The sequence below is a fragment of a genome, unplaced genomic scaffold (assembly GCF_019419815.1).
Source record: "Pyrus x bretschneideri cultivar Hongxiangsu unplaced genomic scaffold, Pyrus_bretschneideri_v1 Contig11, whole genome shotgun sequence".
NCBI lineage: Eukaryota > Viridiplantae > Streptophyta > Magnoliopsida > Rosales > Rosaceae > Pyrus > Pyrus x bretschneideri.
This window is the reverse complement of record NW_025999402.1, coordinates 5535859-5551651: the sequence shown is the minus strand read 5'-3', so window position 1 is coordinate 5551651 and position 15793 is coordinate 5535859. Positions and strand designations below refer to the sequence as shown.

At 38.8% G+C, this 15793-nt stretch overlaps 2 protein-coding genes across 2 annotated transcripts; both read right to left on the bottom strand.

Moving 5' to 3' along the window:
* Nucleotides 1-46: 46 nt before the first annotated feature.
* LOC103955826 (rhicadhesin receptor-like) lies at nt 47-6501 on the bottom strand. Its single transcript, XM_009367728.3, has 2 exons — nt 6118-6501; nt 47-697 (listed from the first exon to the last, which is right to left on the bottom strand). Exons 1-2 carry the CDS (start codon nt 6224-6226, stop codon nt 153-155), a joined length of 654 nt encoding a protein of 217 aa, XP_009366003.2. The 5' UTR covers nt 6227-6501; the 3' UTR covers nt 47-152.
* A 770-nt stretch (nt 6502-7271) lies between these two features.
* LOC103955825 (phytochrome A-2) lies at nt 7272-12870 on the bottom strand. Its single transcript, XM_009367726.3, is given in 7 exon segments — nt 7272-7759; nt 7899-8189; nt 8463-9279; nt 9433-9529; nt 9531-11503; nt 12156-12365; nt 12564-12870. Coding segments are annotated over 5 exon segments (3378 nt in total). The 5' UTR covers nt 11493-11503; nt 12156-12365; nt 12564-12870; the 3' UTR covers nt 7272-7548.
* Nucleotides 12871-15793: the final 2923 nt, after the last annotated feature.

The following is a 15793-nucleotide window of genomic DNA, read 5'->3' as shown; positions in this document are numbered from 1 at the left end:
GATTTCAATATATTTCATACGTATAACATAGTTTTACAACTCGCGGACATCGCGCGGGCTCAAATGCTAGTTTGGACTAATCAAAGAGAGAAAATACAAGGATCATCACCCCAGTCCATCAAATTATAAACACAAAGAAACAAAGCAGCTCTCTAGGCCTTGGGTGCTAGATTAGACTTGATTTTGTTAACCTGCTTGGTTCCCACCTGGAACGTCTTGGTCAGCACATTATCCAGCACCTCCGGCGTGGCAGCGAACAATGTGAGGGCAATGTCCACTCTGCCCTGCAGCTGAGAGTTGAAGGTGGCAATCATGGAAGCCGGGCTCTTCTCATTGTTGTTTTGGAAATGAACCAACCCTTTGGGGAACACAAAGACTTCACCTTGCTTAATAGTTTTTCTGATGAGCTTGTTTGCTGTGGTAATAAACCCAACGTCCAATTCTCCTTCAAGAACGTAAACAATTTCTGTGGCTCTGGGGTGAGTGTGGGGTGGGTTAATTCCGCCGGGGGCAAAGTCGATTCTGGCAAGCGAAACGCCGAGGGTGTTGAGGCCGGGGATTTTTTCGACATTGGCTAAAGTCGCCATGGAGCCGAACGTGTTGTTGGTGAGGCCTGGTTTGGCTAGTCCGGTGAAGAAAAAGTCCTCTGCTGTTGCATTTGCTGCGTCCTTGCAGACGAATCCATTGACCTTCACCGCTGTGTTATGTACCACAATTCACTTGGATTAAGCAAGAAATTGTACTAGAACTGATACTTAATTTCCTGAAATCATGAATCATGAATTGGGTTTATTTTTAATCAGGTTCTAGTGTATTAGTGGATCAATGTGCTTGTTTGTTGGGGGCTAATTAAGGTTCTTATTACTTGGAACCTCGGGTGCAAGTGAGGATGGTCTTAAACCAACTGACCTACAAGCTCCTTGCAGAAACATGATTAGTAGGCTCAACAATAATAAAGTGAGAGAAAATTAAGCTAATCAAGGGGCAACCCTAAGCCAACAAGGCTCTCTGCTTTACAAGAGTCGAGTAATCAAATCATAGATTTTTCTTAATTTTTTCCAGAAATCATGAATTGGGTTTACTTAATCAGCTTCAATTATATGTTTAATGGCTGAATGTGTTTAAATATTGGGGAGAATTAGGTACCGTTTAGTACGTGGAATGGGATGGAACACACTCGTCTCACGTTTGGTGCACTAAATTGTTTGGGACGTGCTGTCCTGTGAAACGAATTTTAGTCATTTTTTTCATTCCACCTTCCCCCAGAAGTAACTTGTTCCAGCACATGGAACACAAAATTATAATTTTTTTAGACAACAATACCCTTACTTTTTTTCATTAATTCCACTGTCTACCCTCATTTTCTTTCTCGTAGCCTCCCTCTCGTCTACCCTCCCTCTTTCATGTAGCCTCCTCCTCCTCCACCACAAACCTAGCAACCCAACTATGGCTAACCCAATCCCAGCAAGCCCATCCAAACCTAAACCCAACTTCTTCCCGCCACCTCCCTCCTCCTTGCTAGTCCCACGAGGAGACTGTCGCCAGTGACGCCCAGGACTCGCATAGCATGCACCGCCGAGCCTCTTCCGCCGATGACAAAAAACACAAAGAGGAGACCAAGGTCGTCATTGACGATGTCGAAGCTCCTCCACCGCCGCCTGTTCAATCCCTCTGCGCTCCACCTTCTTCTTCGATGCCGTAACCATAGCCAGGTCATCACCGTAAGCCTAGGGAGGACGATGACGACGACACTACAAGGAGGACGATGACTATGCTGCAGAAATTGATTGAAATGAATTTGCAGATCCGACGAGGCCTCTGTAAATTGAAAAAAAATAATAATAATTTGGGATTTTTCTGTGTTTGATTTGAAGAAAAATAAATTAAAAGAAGAGAAATATGGGTTTGAATTGAAGAGAAAGAAAATGAAATGAAGAGAAAGTATGAGTTTGATTTACTAAGTTTGATTTTTACTAGGAGCAATCTGGGCATGTGAAGAACAAGAAGCATATGGAAGAAGAGAAAGTAGAGAGACGAGAGAGAGAGAGAGAGAGTCAAATAAAAAAGTGTAAATAATAAACAATTAATAAAATGAATTAATAAGTTGAACAGGAATTTCTTATGGGGTCACACTGAGGATAAGTCCAAGGTTCACCTAGTTAAGTGGGAGACAGTTTCCACACCTAAATCTATGGGTGGCTTAGGCTTGAAAGATACCCATGCTATGAACCAAGCTCTCCTTGCTAAAACTGGTTGGAAACTTATGCAAAGAGACCCGGGCCTCTGGGCACAAGTTCTGAAAGGAAAATATCTCAAACACCACGACATGGTGGGTGCTTGCTCTGCTAAGTTCACTAATTGTTCTCATACTTGGCGTGGAATCCTCTTTGGTGCCCAAATCATTCCTAATGGTATGAGATGGAGAGTCGGATCTGGAAGCCAAATCCATTTTTGGAAAGACAACTGGCTTGAGAGTGGCGTACTCGAAAATTTTGCTACCATCCCTCTTTCAGCTGACATGCTTGAATGGTCTGTTGATGATTTCCTTACTGATGATGGTTGGAATGTAGAATTGTTATACTCCTGCCTTCCCCCTGATATTGTGGAACATATTTTCAGTTTACATGTTGGGATTGCGAATCATAGGGAAGATAAGGTAATTTGGAGCCTCACCAATTCTGGAACCTTCTCCGTGAAAACTGCTTATCTCTCTCTCTTTGGCGATGATGATATCATTCCTTGGAAATGGAACTTCATTTGGAAACTCAAGCTCCCACCCAAATTAGTGACTTTTCTTTGGACTATTGGTCATGGGAAAATTCTCACCAATGTGCAGAGAGCTAGAAGAGGGTTTACTAATAACCCGTGTTGTCCAATCTGCCCTAATATTGAGGAGTCAATGGATCATATTTTCAGGTCTTGTAAGCAGTCCCCTTTCTTTTGGAATGGTGTTGGAATCCCTCCTGAAGTTGCCCATTCCTTTGCTCTTGATTTTCAGAGTTGGATGGCCATAAACCTTAGGACACAATGTTCTACCATACATGGTTTACCCTGGAACCTTATCTTTGCTTCAACTCTTTGGTATTGCTGGAAAGGGAGGAACAATCTTGTCTTCAACGATGGTCAACAACCGCCTGTCTCTCCCCAGAAGTTCATTTTTCAATTTGCAAGGGATTGGTATGATGCCAACAAGTCTACTTCTAGTAAGCCTCCTAGACAAATTATCTCAATCCATTGGATCCACCCGCCTATTGGTAGATATAAAATCAATACAGATGGGAGTTGTAATGACCCATTTAGGCACATAAGTGCTGGAGGTTTGATTCGCAATTCTGAAGGGGATTGGATTAAGGGATTTGCTGCTAATTTGGGCAGAGGAACCATCATGGAAGCTGAGCTTTGGGGTGTTTTCATGGGCCTTTCTATAGCTTGGGATGAGGGATGCAGGGATGTGATCCTTGAATGTGATTCTTGGGATGCTGTTACTTTGATCCAAAAACCTATTCTGGATTCGCACCCTCTCTACAATCTCATTATTGACTGCAAAGAAGCCATCGGAAAAAATTGGAGATGTGAAGTCACTCATATATATAGAGAAATGAATGCCTCAGCTGATCACATGGCTGACTTGGGTCATGGGCTATCCCTAGGCCTCCATGTTTTTGTTTCTCCTCCTACCTCTGCTAGTAATGTTCTAGTTTCTGATTCTATCGGCAGGGCCCTTCCTAGGGCTGTTCTTGCCTGATTTTTTTGTTTTGTTGCCGGGCTTTGCCCTCCGTTGTACCAAAAAAAAAATAAAATGAATTAATAAAACAACAAAAAAGTATTGATATTCGCCAGTGTAAAAAATATGATGCTTTAGATTTTGACCTTATAATTCAAGATTCTTAAATAAGAACTCATCTACAAATAAACGGTCAATAAAAACTCAAATTTAAAATCTGCAACCACAGCGAAACACTATTGACCTACTAATATAATTTATTTACACCCATACCACTTTTTTCAAATCCCTAAATTTATTCCAAATTAAAAGTTGTAGAAAAAGTGCAATGAAATATATAAACTGTTGTATTGCATTGATTGTATCCATATCATACCAAAAATTTACCATTTTTGTGATATATATATATTTTGCATTAATTGGGAAGTAAATTAATTTGTTCCAATTATTAAAAAAAATTATACTAAATCCGTATTATATATTTTGAATCAAATAACACTTCTCTAACTTGTAGGTAAATTATTTTTCATGTACTGTTGCATATATTAGGCACGTTTTATTGTTGTATAAATATAGGTATGACATAATATTTTTCAATATAATACATCAAATTATATTTCTTCTTGTTATGGGTAAATTATTCTCCATGTATTAGTGAAAAAAAGATATTATATTACACATGGGGTATAATTTTTTTGTAGATAAATTATTGGACATTAATTTGTAGGTAGGTAAATTAATTTGTTCCAATTATATATATATATACACACACACACACACACACTACACCTAGATTATATATATATATATATATATATATTATTTTTAATTGAGAAAACCTAGATTTTATATTTTGAATCAAATAACATTTTTGTATACATGGTAGGTAAATTATTTTTCATGTATTATTACATATATTAGCCTATTAGGGACATTTTTTGGTAAAAATATATAAAGTAATATGTATAAGATTGTTTGTAGGTAAAAGATAAAATCAAAAGCATGATCCAATTCCTAAGTTTATTCAATATTTTGTTGTTGGTATACAATATTTTGCATAATTGGAAATGAACAGTTAAAATAGTAGGTAGGTAAATTAATATGGTCTAATTATATAAACACACACACACACACACACACACACACACACACACACACACATATATATATATATATATATATATATTTATACACATTTTGAATCAAATAACATTTTTGTACATGGTAGGTAAATTACTTTTTTTTTAATGTATTATTACATATATTAGGTTTTTTTTTTTTGTTTTTGTTTTTGTAAAAATATATATATGAACTCATAATGCCAAATACATAGAATTAAGCCAACAATTCTCATATTTGATATTAATATGCAATGAATTTTTTAACATTAATGTCTTATTTTTCTTTTTGCAAAATCATTAACTCTCTCTATACAATCTGCATAGAATAGTTGTGCACATCAAATATGCAATAGGGGTATTTTAGGCATCTAAAAATGTAAAATGTGTAAAGTACATGTAATTAATGAATTCACTTAGGTGGATCCTAGACACTGGTTTTTTTGAGTAAAAAAATTATGTCGGGTTTGATATAGAAAAAATTGAATTTGAGGGGTTAAAGTCATATTTTCAGTAAAAAAAAATATATTTCATAGATAAGCATATCGCATAAACATTGCATCATATAACAGACATAATTAGGGCATGTTAGTTATTTAATTTTTTGGTTCCATTCGCCATGCACTTAACAGACGCAGAATGAACAACTGCCCTGTTCCATCTTGCATGTACCGACCATAGCATGAAATCTTCGTTCTATCCCATTCCGTTTCGTCTCATTCCATCCCTTTCTATCCTGTCTGCGTACCAAACGGTACCTTAGGAACATGATTACCAGACATAAACACAATAAAGTGAATAACCAGCAAAAGAATTATAAATAAAAGAAAAGCTAAGAATATTAACACAGCAAGTTACAGAAAATAATAAAGGAAATGCCAAATCTCTTTTGAAATAGAACTTTAACGAAAAGATCCGGTACTGTTTATTTTAACGAAAACCATATTTTTACACTAAAAAGTCAATCATGATACTATTCACTTTACCATTTATTTTGTTCTTATCGTTAAAACTCAAAGTTTTCAAATCATTTTCATTAATTTTCGCTCTCCTGAAATCATTAGAACATGAAAAGTTGCTAATGAACAGGGTCACTTGTAATTTGAAATAATTGAGGGGACAAAGAAAAGTGGCAACTTTAGGTTTTTTTTCTTTTTCTTCTGTTCTTTTGACATGTATTCCTGTGTTCACTTTTAGCACTAGAATACTGAAACACTGGAAATATAGATGAAGAATTGATGAAGAAGAAGAAGAAGAAGAAGAAGAGGAAGTTACCGGCGGTGAGGTCGGCGACGCAATTGTCCTCATGCATGTCGGGATCAGCGGCAGAGCTGCCTAAGACGGTGGCAAAAGCCACAAGAAAGAGAGCAAAGACAGCCGCCATTGGTGGTGGTGCTAATTAGAAAGAAAATGCAGGTTAGTGCCAAAGAGGAAGAGAAAAGTTTGGATGTGTGAATGAATAGGAAATGATTGGTAGGATGAGTATTTATAGCAAAGGAGTAGGTGAATGTTGAAGCCTTTGGTACGTATTGTGGTAAGTATTGTGGCAAATCTAACATATGATTAGAAGTAGCTGAGTTACTTTTCATATAGTCAATTGGTCTTACAGTGAAATTTAACTTTTTTTAAGAATCAGAGTAAGTTGTCACACTTGTGAACATGAACTCTAACGACAATCACATGCTCCACGTTACGCGATTTGTAGAAATCGCTTTCCATAATTGAAACTGTTGCCGAAGCTGGTAATACTTGTTGTTGGCACTGTGAGTGAAGGTAAAGATTATAAAAGTGGATGGCAGAGAGAAGGTTTATGGTTTAGGAAGGCGGTACTATCCATACTCACATTTTTATTTTTCATACTTTTTTATTTGCTCGTTTTTCATTTTAATAAAGAGAAAATGAGAGTGTAAAAATAGACAAAGGAGATGTGAAGCCATAGATAACTTTATTTAAAATGAATGGTCAAATATTTGCTCATACAAAAGAGCACATTTATTTCAACTAACGCAATTACACCTACTGTAAATTTAAAATGGAATTAATTCTTACTTTATGAGTGGACTATAGTGCTACATGCTTGGGATTTAAGCAAATTTGTTTCCTTCAACACTAGGTTTTCCCAATTTTTCCACCATTTAAATATTGTCATCTGTTGAGATCAATAAAAACAGTCTAATCATTTGAACAACCAATGTCTTTTATTTTATTTTTCTTTAAAAATGGGATTAACTAATGATAAAACCACGGCATTCCACTTTTTTAGAGATTTGGAAGACTCACAAAAACATTTCCGCTTTTTTATACCACCATCGTGATATTTACCAGCTTTAGACATCAAATCCAAGATGAGCCGTGACCAATGTCCCTTTATTACTTAAGCTAAAACAAAGCCAAAAACATGAAATTACGGACAATTACAAACTTCATCCTCAGTAGAAATTGCAAAATCTTTCACCATTTTCTCTTTCAATTATTCTTCACACATTGCTCTCAAGTTCTGCAAAATCCGTCACAAGCCAAAGACCACTTAAAGAACACGAGACAGACATGCGCATTTACAGGTTAAACCGATACAAATGGTCCAAGGGAAAAAGGATGTTATTTGAAACTACAAGGCATGTCAAAGATGCAACGTTCAACTCTCGCGCCTTTAGGCTGGCTGTATGTACACTTGAGGATCTGTGTCGTTTGCCGTTGAAATTTGTCTTAGGGCTTCATCTTGTATGCAGCCGCGAGTTCCACGGATATCATGAAGGTTGACTTGCCTTCTTCCCTAAGATAACGTACGTCTCCATTCATAAGCTTCACCAGTTTGCTGCTGACAAGCAGGCTAATGCCCTCCTCAGATATGTCTCCGTCATTTCCAAACATCTGGTTCAGCAATGCTTCTGGAATCCCACCACCGGCGTGTGTGATCCTGATCCAAAATATCAAATCAGCATCTCGTGATGATTGGTTAACTTGTAATCCAAGCAACCGAATTATACATGAAATCCATAGTAAGTATTCAATATCTATTAGACATCAATGTTATGAATTCAAATGCCAAGCTGTACCTGAGCTCCAAATGCACAAGATGAACAGACTGTCCTAACTGATCTTCGGTCAAATTAGCTTCGATAGTAAGCTGGCCTCCAGTTGGCACAAAACTAATTGATACGGCTAAGAAATCAGCTACGACTTGTTGAAGCCTAATACTATCCCCATATAAAGTCTGAGTCATGATCTCTTCCGGTGCATCTTGGACAACACGGATGCTCTTGGCATTGCTCTTCATCATGACTTGACTGACAGCGGCATTCAGTACGTCATGCAATGTGAACTCAACCATTTCCAGGTTCAAGTAGCTGTCGAGGGATCAGAAAAACACAGAAACATTAACAACCAGTCAAAATAAACAAAATCAATAGCATCTACAGAAAAGAACAAGTTCATATTTTATCTACCATTCTATGTAACCTAAACTAATTATCTCATTCCTTGTAGCTCAGGACTTGATAAAGATGAAAGCAGTCAAGAATTTTATGAGGGAACTGTCTTCACATGAGGTAAAAAATGTAGACGAACGATAACCAGCAAGGTGAAAAAAATCAGTGTTTAACGACTGGACTTTATCATACCCGTCAATGATGGTATCAAGATCCGAGTCATCTAGTATTTTGTTGAGCTGGTTCTGGCACTGGGCGCTCGTATGCAGAAGCAGTTGTTGTTCTTCTCCCAACTCAGTATCCTCCATCATTTTCCGAGAAAATATTATTCCGGCTAAAGGATTCCGGATCTGCCTTCTAATATAAGACAATTCTTTCGATCTCTTCACTGCAGTTTGTTCTGATAAGCGCTGGACGTGAAGTGCTTGTTGCAGCTCTGGGCTAGCAAGCTGCAAGAAGCAAAAGACCCCAGTGACCGAGCCTTCGCTGTCCAATTTCTTAGTCACACACAGCAGGCATTCTATGTACTTTCCATTGCGAGCACAGAAACCAAAGGGAACCTTTTCGGACACCTGACCTGTCATGGCATGGTTCAGGACAACACCAAGATTTACAAAAGATTCCTGGCTTTTGAGAGGACAACATGCCATGTGGATCCCAAAAACCTCTCCCAGAAGCATTTTATCCATGACCTCCTCTCGTTTCCATCCTGTTAACTTCGTCATTGCTGAATTCCACTCAGAACACCAGCCAAATTCATCTGTACCAAATATTGGGGGAATCAAGGGGTTAGGGTTTTGTACAATTGCTTTGTAATCACCCTCAATCCGGGTGAATCTGTCCATCACATTCTTCTGACCAGTGATATCTTGTGCCACAAAACACACCCCCACAACATTTTCCCGAATGTCTCTGCTTGCACAAGCATTCACAACTAAGCTGATGGGACCAAGGTCAGCCCTAGAACCATGTGTTTTTATCTCGAATTGGATGTTTTGTTCCTCTTTGCCTGATCAGAAGAGAAAAAAGAGGACGAGTTTATTACAAACAGAAGACTATAATTGAAAACATCGTACACAGCCATACGAGCATATGGCTATTTCTAGTAATATTTGACAATCTAAAAGGCCTAAAATGTCAAATAGAGTAATGAGTGACATACCATGCAATGCAGAGTTCAACATCTTTTCCACCGTGTCAGTCGAAGAATCTTCCACGAGTGAGAGCAAATGCTTACCGATTGCTTTATCAACAGGAAGTACCAGTTAGCTCGCCAATTTTTGTATTCCACCCATTAACCAGCCCATGAACATCAACAGCCAAAATGGGAACCGTCGCTGTTTCAATCAAACGGACCATCTCACTCGTCACAGCTTCCAGTTCTTGCATCCCTTCAAGTTTTAGGTCACTAAGCCTTACATTGATTGCTTTGGTGTTTGCTTCCAAGGTGGTTCCGGCATCTTTGAATGCATTCCTCAGAATAAGCTGCAAAGAATGAATGGCATCCATTTCATAGTCCTTCCAAGGCAAGCTCCTCCTTTTGACAACTTCAAGGAAAGCCTTGAATGATGATCTAGGGTGCATTTTGCAACCATCATCTTTCTCACCGGTTTCATGTTTTGCACCACCCCATCGAATTTCAGCAGCAGTGTTGGATCGAAACCAAAAGAGCAAGTCCTTGGAAGTTAACCACACAGCTGCCATTCCACATACTACATCACCAAGAGCAAGAGCCCCGGGGAATCCTGCATCATACAAGCTATCTGTACTCAAACCCGTAGAATCCATATGGTACTCGGAGAGCCAAGAAGCTATGTCATGAAGCTGGAAGTCACTCGGAGTCATTCCAAGTCTCCATACCTTGTTCTTGTACAATAGGGCAGCTCCATCACATTTCACCAGATCCATAATATTAGGGCTCTGTGACATAATACCCAAGGGTGCATCTCGTAACAGCATATCACACAACAGTGTTTGAGTGCGCAAGATGTTCTTCTCAACCATCTGTTCTTCCAACTCTATTTCCTTATTGACATGGATGGCAAACACTTGAGTTAAAAACTCACAGGCATACCTGAGAGGGAAAGGAACAAATCTTGGACTTGTATTATGGCATACTACCAAACCCCAAAGTCTCTTTTTTTTTTGAGGTGGAACAGAATCAGGATCGGTAACCTCGTCATCCCCCTCATTAACAACTACTGCCATAACAAGAGATGCAATGGAATTCATATTCTTCATGTATTCTAAATGACAACTATGTGGGGCTCTCAGGGTTGAACCGCACAATGTGAGATCCAGCGGAAGCTTCTCATCTTGAAAAACCTTCACATGTTTCGCACAACAATCAACAATCATGCGGACCTTATTCTTCATAAATAGGAACCGTGAAGCCTGTGGGATGTCAGTGGATGGATAATGCAAACCTAGATATGGCTCCAAGCCAGGCTTCGTAAGCTCAGAGACCACTTCTCCATGATCATCATCATGAAATTTATAGGCCATCACCCTGTCATAACCAGTGAGTTCAAAAACCTCTTGTACCATTGTATCACAAAGCCTCTCCATGCTCCCACTAGGCAAAGACTGCAATCTGGCAATTGCTTTGGCTGCAAGCTTGTACGATTGCAGGGCCCCGGCAGCAGTCATAGGGACTTCATAAGGCTTCACCGGCTCAAAGTCAATGATCAAACTGCCCGTTACTCGATGGGTTATTGCATAGAAAGGCTTGCCAGAGGTCTTGCAATGGACTAAGATGGGATTTAAGAGAGAAACCTCTCCAAATCCTAGGGCCTTATGCAGTGCAGAGGCACTAGGTGCAGTGAAAATTGTTCTAATATCTGTTCCTACGCCAAGAACAGGGGAGTCCCCGACACTTGGGACTGCATGACTGACCGCAGTCAGCATTTCAGGGGCATTCGCACTGTAAGCAATGACCTTGAAAGTCTTCTCATCTAAGGCTAGCAAGCATCCAAACGGTTGGATCGTCTTGCCTTTCTGTATGTGATGGAGATAAGCAGTGGTCACTTTGTCAGACCTAGGTTGTTGATCCCCGCCAACTGAACTGCCAGCGCGCACTGAGCTCGAGTAGTCAAAGGAACTACCTGACTCCTCATAATCTGCATGCAGCTTTGCATCAACAGTTGTCTGAGCGATAACTCTAGCACTGTGTCTAGACCGCCCTGAATTGCTGGACGAGTTGCTAGGTCTTGAAGAAGACATTCTCACACAAACTGCGAACGGAAAACAAAATTAATCTGGTTGTGGTTATCATTGAGTTTATTTTCATCATAGCAATCGCCGTTCGGATCATTGTAATACTAGAAGTAAAAAATCAGTAGCAAAGCTCAGGATTATTCTACTAATAAGCTTAATGATGCTGAAAATACCAGTATTTTTACAGGACTACATCAACATTTTAACATATGAAAACTTATCACAAAGAACAGAACTATTTCTTCCCAAAACAGTAAAAACACAAACGTCTTTAGCATTTACAAAAACTAACAGAAACAAGTGAAACTAATTACAACAGAAACTTCGGTGAAAGTAGAACAATTACTCAACTTCAAGTTGATCTGATATCTTGAACAAATAACTAAAAACCAATTACTTAATTAAACCAAACCCAGGTAAGAAAAAGATTGAAACAACTAGTAATTAAAGAAGCCAAAGTAACTGAATCAAGAATATCAGTTAAATCCCTATGATCTTGAGTTCGAGTTAGATTAATTTAAAGTAGAATATCGTTTGTATCAAAAAATTAGTCAACAACAATTCTAGATCAAAAGGAAAAACACCCAACTCCTAAAAGTGATCAGAACTACATATTTGCTGCTAAAAACAAATTAAATTAGGCAAAAAAAGAAATGAAAACAGCCTAACCTTTCTTCAGCTGCAGTACAAGCACGCAGAACTTAACTCAGTCTCTCAGATGCAAACCCAACTTATAGAAAACCCAAATCCGCAAACAAAAACTTGGGATTGCTACAGAACTGTTACTGAATTAAAAAAATGGTCACTAAAGTCTCGAACTTTCAGTCCCATCCCCATCTGTCCCTGGACCGGGACTCCAATCCCAGCAGCAGGACTCAACTGTTAGTGCACAAAGGAACCGCCTTTAATAAAATAATTTAAAAAAGTACGGTTTTACAGAGAAAAGAAAAAAATTAGGAGATCGGGTCCACTCCAAAAACACAAAACAATGGATCCAAGATGGAGTTTCTGCAGCTGGATAAAGCTACCAAACTTGGTGGGGGGATGGGGAGTGATTGGATGAGTATTTTGGGTTACCTTTCCAAATGGGTAAATGGAGTTAGTTGATGACAGCCATAAATAGCAACGATCACCATCTCCCACTTCCCCTTCCAATTAAAATATTCATGGATATCTGGCGGTTCCCAGCTGAAATTTGGGAAGAGAAAGCAACCCATTGGGCAGAATATCATGGTTGTATTAATATTGTCAATGGCGTAGTTAATCTGCTTCATGATTGCTTCATAAACTAATGGGAAAATTAGGCTTCCTTCCAGAGAGGGTCAGACAGAGAGAGAGAGAGAGAGCGAGAGCTTGGGATTTTCTTGGATATGCGATAAGGAAAAACTAATAATTAAAGGCATGGCCTTTTGCGTTTGGAACCTTTTTTTACTCAATGGGATGGATAAAAACAAAAGAACGAGTAAGGCGGACTAATGGGGATCACGTGCCGAACCCTATCGGCGGATTTTGGATAAGTCTTATTGGTGATGGATTGGATTGGATGTCATGTTGCTCTCGCACTCAACGTTGTGTTATTGAGTCGGAACACGTAATATATATTACGATAGTTCTTTAAAAGTATGTGTAATACTTTGATTTGATTAGTGTTTAGTTAATTATACAATTTTACGTTGATCATCTAAACATGTAACATTTATTATTGATTCGCTTTGTTACATTAACGTCTTGAGAGTTGTAGGCAAGACATTTCGCATAGTCCGGACAAATTCTTAGGTATGTTCGATTGCATGGTCCTTGCTCTAACAAATGTGTGGCAACAAAGAATCACACATTGAATCCCATATTTTTGCTGACTCTAAGTTGTGCATTGAAAATGACTCATTGCAAACCCGATAACATTTCATGCTAATAACATATTAAAATGTGTTTCAGATTTCTCACATGATATATAATTAATCCAGTGTAACGCCCTGACAAGTGTGTGTAAGTTTGCTCCTTGTGTGTTGCTCAGTCCATCTACTTGAGGGTCAGCATAATGTGTCATGTTGCTTCAAATCGTGAAAAGAGAAGTACATGCCCCCAACCAAAAAGACTGGACTTGAGATGTCACGATAGCATCTTGAGATATGTTACATGTATATAAGTCCTTTTTAAGCTTGGGAAAATTATTGATAAAAAAAAAATTTGGGAAAATTTTTGCGTGTGTATGGCTGTACAAGATCTCTCTTACAAATATGAGACCACAAATAGAGTACAGAGATTTGCCGAATACGAGATCCTAGTTAGTGTGTTGCAGACTTGCAACCATCTGATATGCTCGTTGAATATTATATTTTACAGTAACTCTACATTGTGCATCAAATGACTTTTAAGCATCATGGAGCGAGTAAAGTCTTCTTTTATTGGCGTCTTATGCTAATAACATAATAAAAATGATTAAATAAGATCACGTTTTTCTTTTGTGAATAGTAAATCTAACTTTGTTATCTAATTATTACTCTCCTGTGTATATTCCGCTAATTATGCGTAGCACTTCGACCTAATGATATAACGCTTGTTTAAAAGTGTTTTTAAAATTACTGAAAATATTTTTAGAGAAAATATTTGTAGTTCCAAAAGCACTCGAAATGTTTCTTTAAAAAACATTAGTTATGTATTTCTTACAAGAAACAGTTCAAATGTTTTTTCACAACTCATAAAAAAATATTTCATTATTTTAAAAAGACTTTCAAACGAGCACATTGTAACATGACCGCTAACTTTTTCACGATATGAAGGACAGGCGCAGCGTCCCAGCACGTGCATGTGAGTCTCTCTTTGGGTGTTGGCCCAGCCCTCTGCTCGAGGGTCAAATCCCCTGATAACCGGCAGTAGAGGGGAACCACTAGATTTGACCCATAATCGTGTGGGGCCCACCTTCTTTTGCCGTCTTCCTTATCCTTTGGCATCATCTGCCAGATGCAGTGAATAAAGTTTGGAGCTGTTTCTGCGGATTCTGTGAAATGGTAAATGGGTCGGGCACAGAATCGGGTCGGACTTTGATCACATTTCAGGCCCATCTTTGTTCAAGTCTTCCCAGATATTTTTGAGTGCGGAACTTTTTCCCCGACCTAAAAAAGGAAAAACAAAGGTGTGGACCATCTTCTCTTTTTCTACTTTTGTTGGCGCTTGAGCTTTTATTGGTAATAAACATTTGAACATGATGGATTGTGTTGCTTCCCTCTTGGTTGGTAATTGTGTGTGGATGTAGATAGGTGTGTTTTTACACAAGTGATATGGGGAAGAATCGAAATTGAAACCTCGGGTGATTGTAAATGTGCTCAACCACCAGAGCTACAAGTTCTTTGTGACTTGAATAGGTTATCGTTGTTGAGATGGGAGTGCAAGAGTTTAAAAACACGAGACTCGTTCTCATGGTCATCTGGTGACTAAGAATTCATGATCACTCGCCTTTGGATTTGGTATCAAGATTTGAGATTAAAACACTAGACGTACGTCCATTTGATCATACCCCTTGATTATCAGACGACCAAGAGAATATTTGTGTTGAAAACCCGTGTTTGAAAGTTGCACAAAAGGAAGGACGTCCAAATTGAGATGTATTGTTTCCTTGTTGGGGTTTATGAACATGAAATTCTAGAAATTCAACGTTGGGGGAGGAATCACACCAATATACCTGCTCCCTTCACCATCACCGCAACCAACTTTGCCGCCGGCAATCGCCACTGCCTTAAACCTACAAGTTGATAGTCCGCCGGCAATCAAACCAATAGCTTGTAACTATCATGCCTTGGAACAGAGCAATTTGTCTATCATCAGTCCTCCATTTGTACAGTTTACATGATCATGAGCAGGTACTTGTAATATGTCACATTGAGATCGGGGAGCGGTCATCTTGAAGAGCCGACGTCGTTTCCACCTCCGACAGAGAGTATTGGAGGTAGTTTCTTGATGCTGGCCATGTATGTACTCGACATTCTTGTTCTTCCAATAAAACAAGTCGATATAGCTCATCCATCAAAACCAACCCCAGAAAACACGACTTAGTCTTACTCTCTTAAAGGACTGAAAATCTAGTGATGCATCAAACAACTCATATGCAAACGCTGCACCTGCCAGAGAAGCAAATACAAGTCCGATGTCAGTCTACGTTTGCATAAACAATGGCCACCAGGCATCAGAAGAGGCTACATTTCAGATCCACATCGGACTCCTCATATGAAGGTCTTTATCGCAAAAGACGCCCTACTACGGCAAGGATTTTTAGTGAAAGGTGTGGCTTTACAAACAGTGTTAAAGATATG

Bases quoted from the DNA above. Each gene is read 5' to 3' on its own strand.
- LOC103955826 (XM_009367728.3), bottom strand. From the start codon at position 6,226: ATGGCGGCTGTCTTTGCTCTCTTTCTTGTGGCTTTTGCCACCGTCTTA. The intron at 698-6,117 runs GTAACTTCCTCT...TACATAACACAG, and splicing joins CGTCGCCGACCTCACCGCCG to CGGTGAAGGTCAATGGATTC.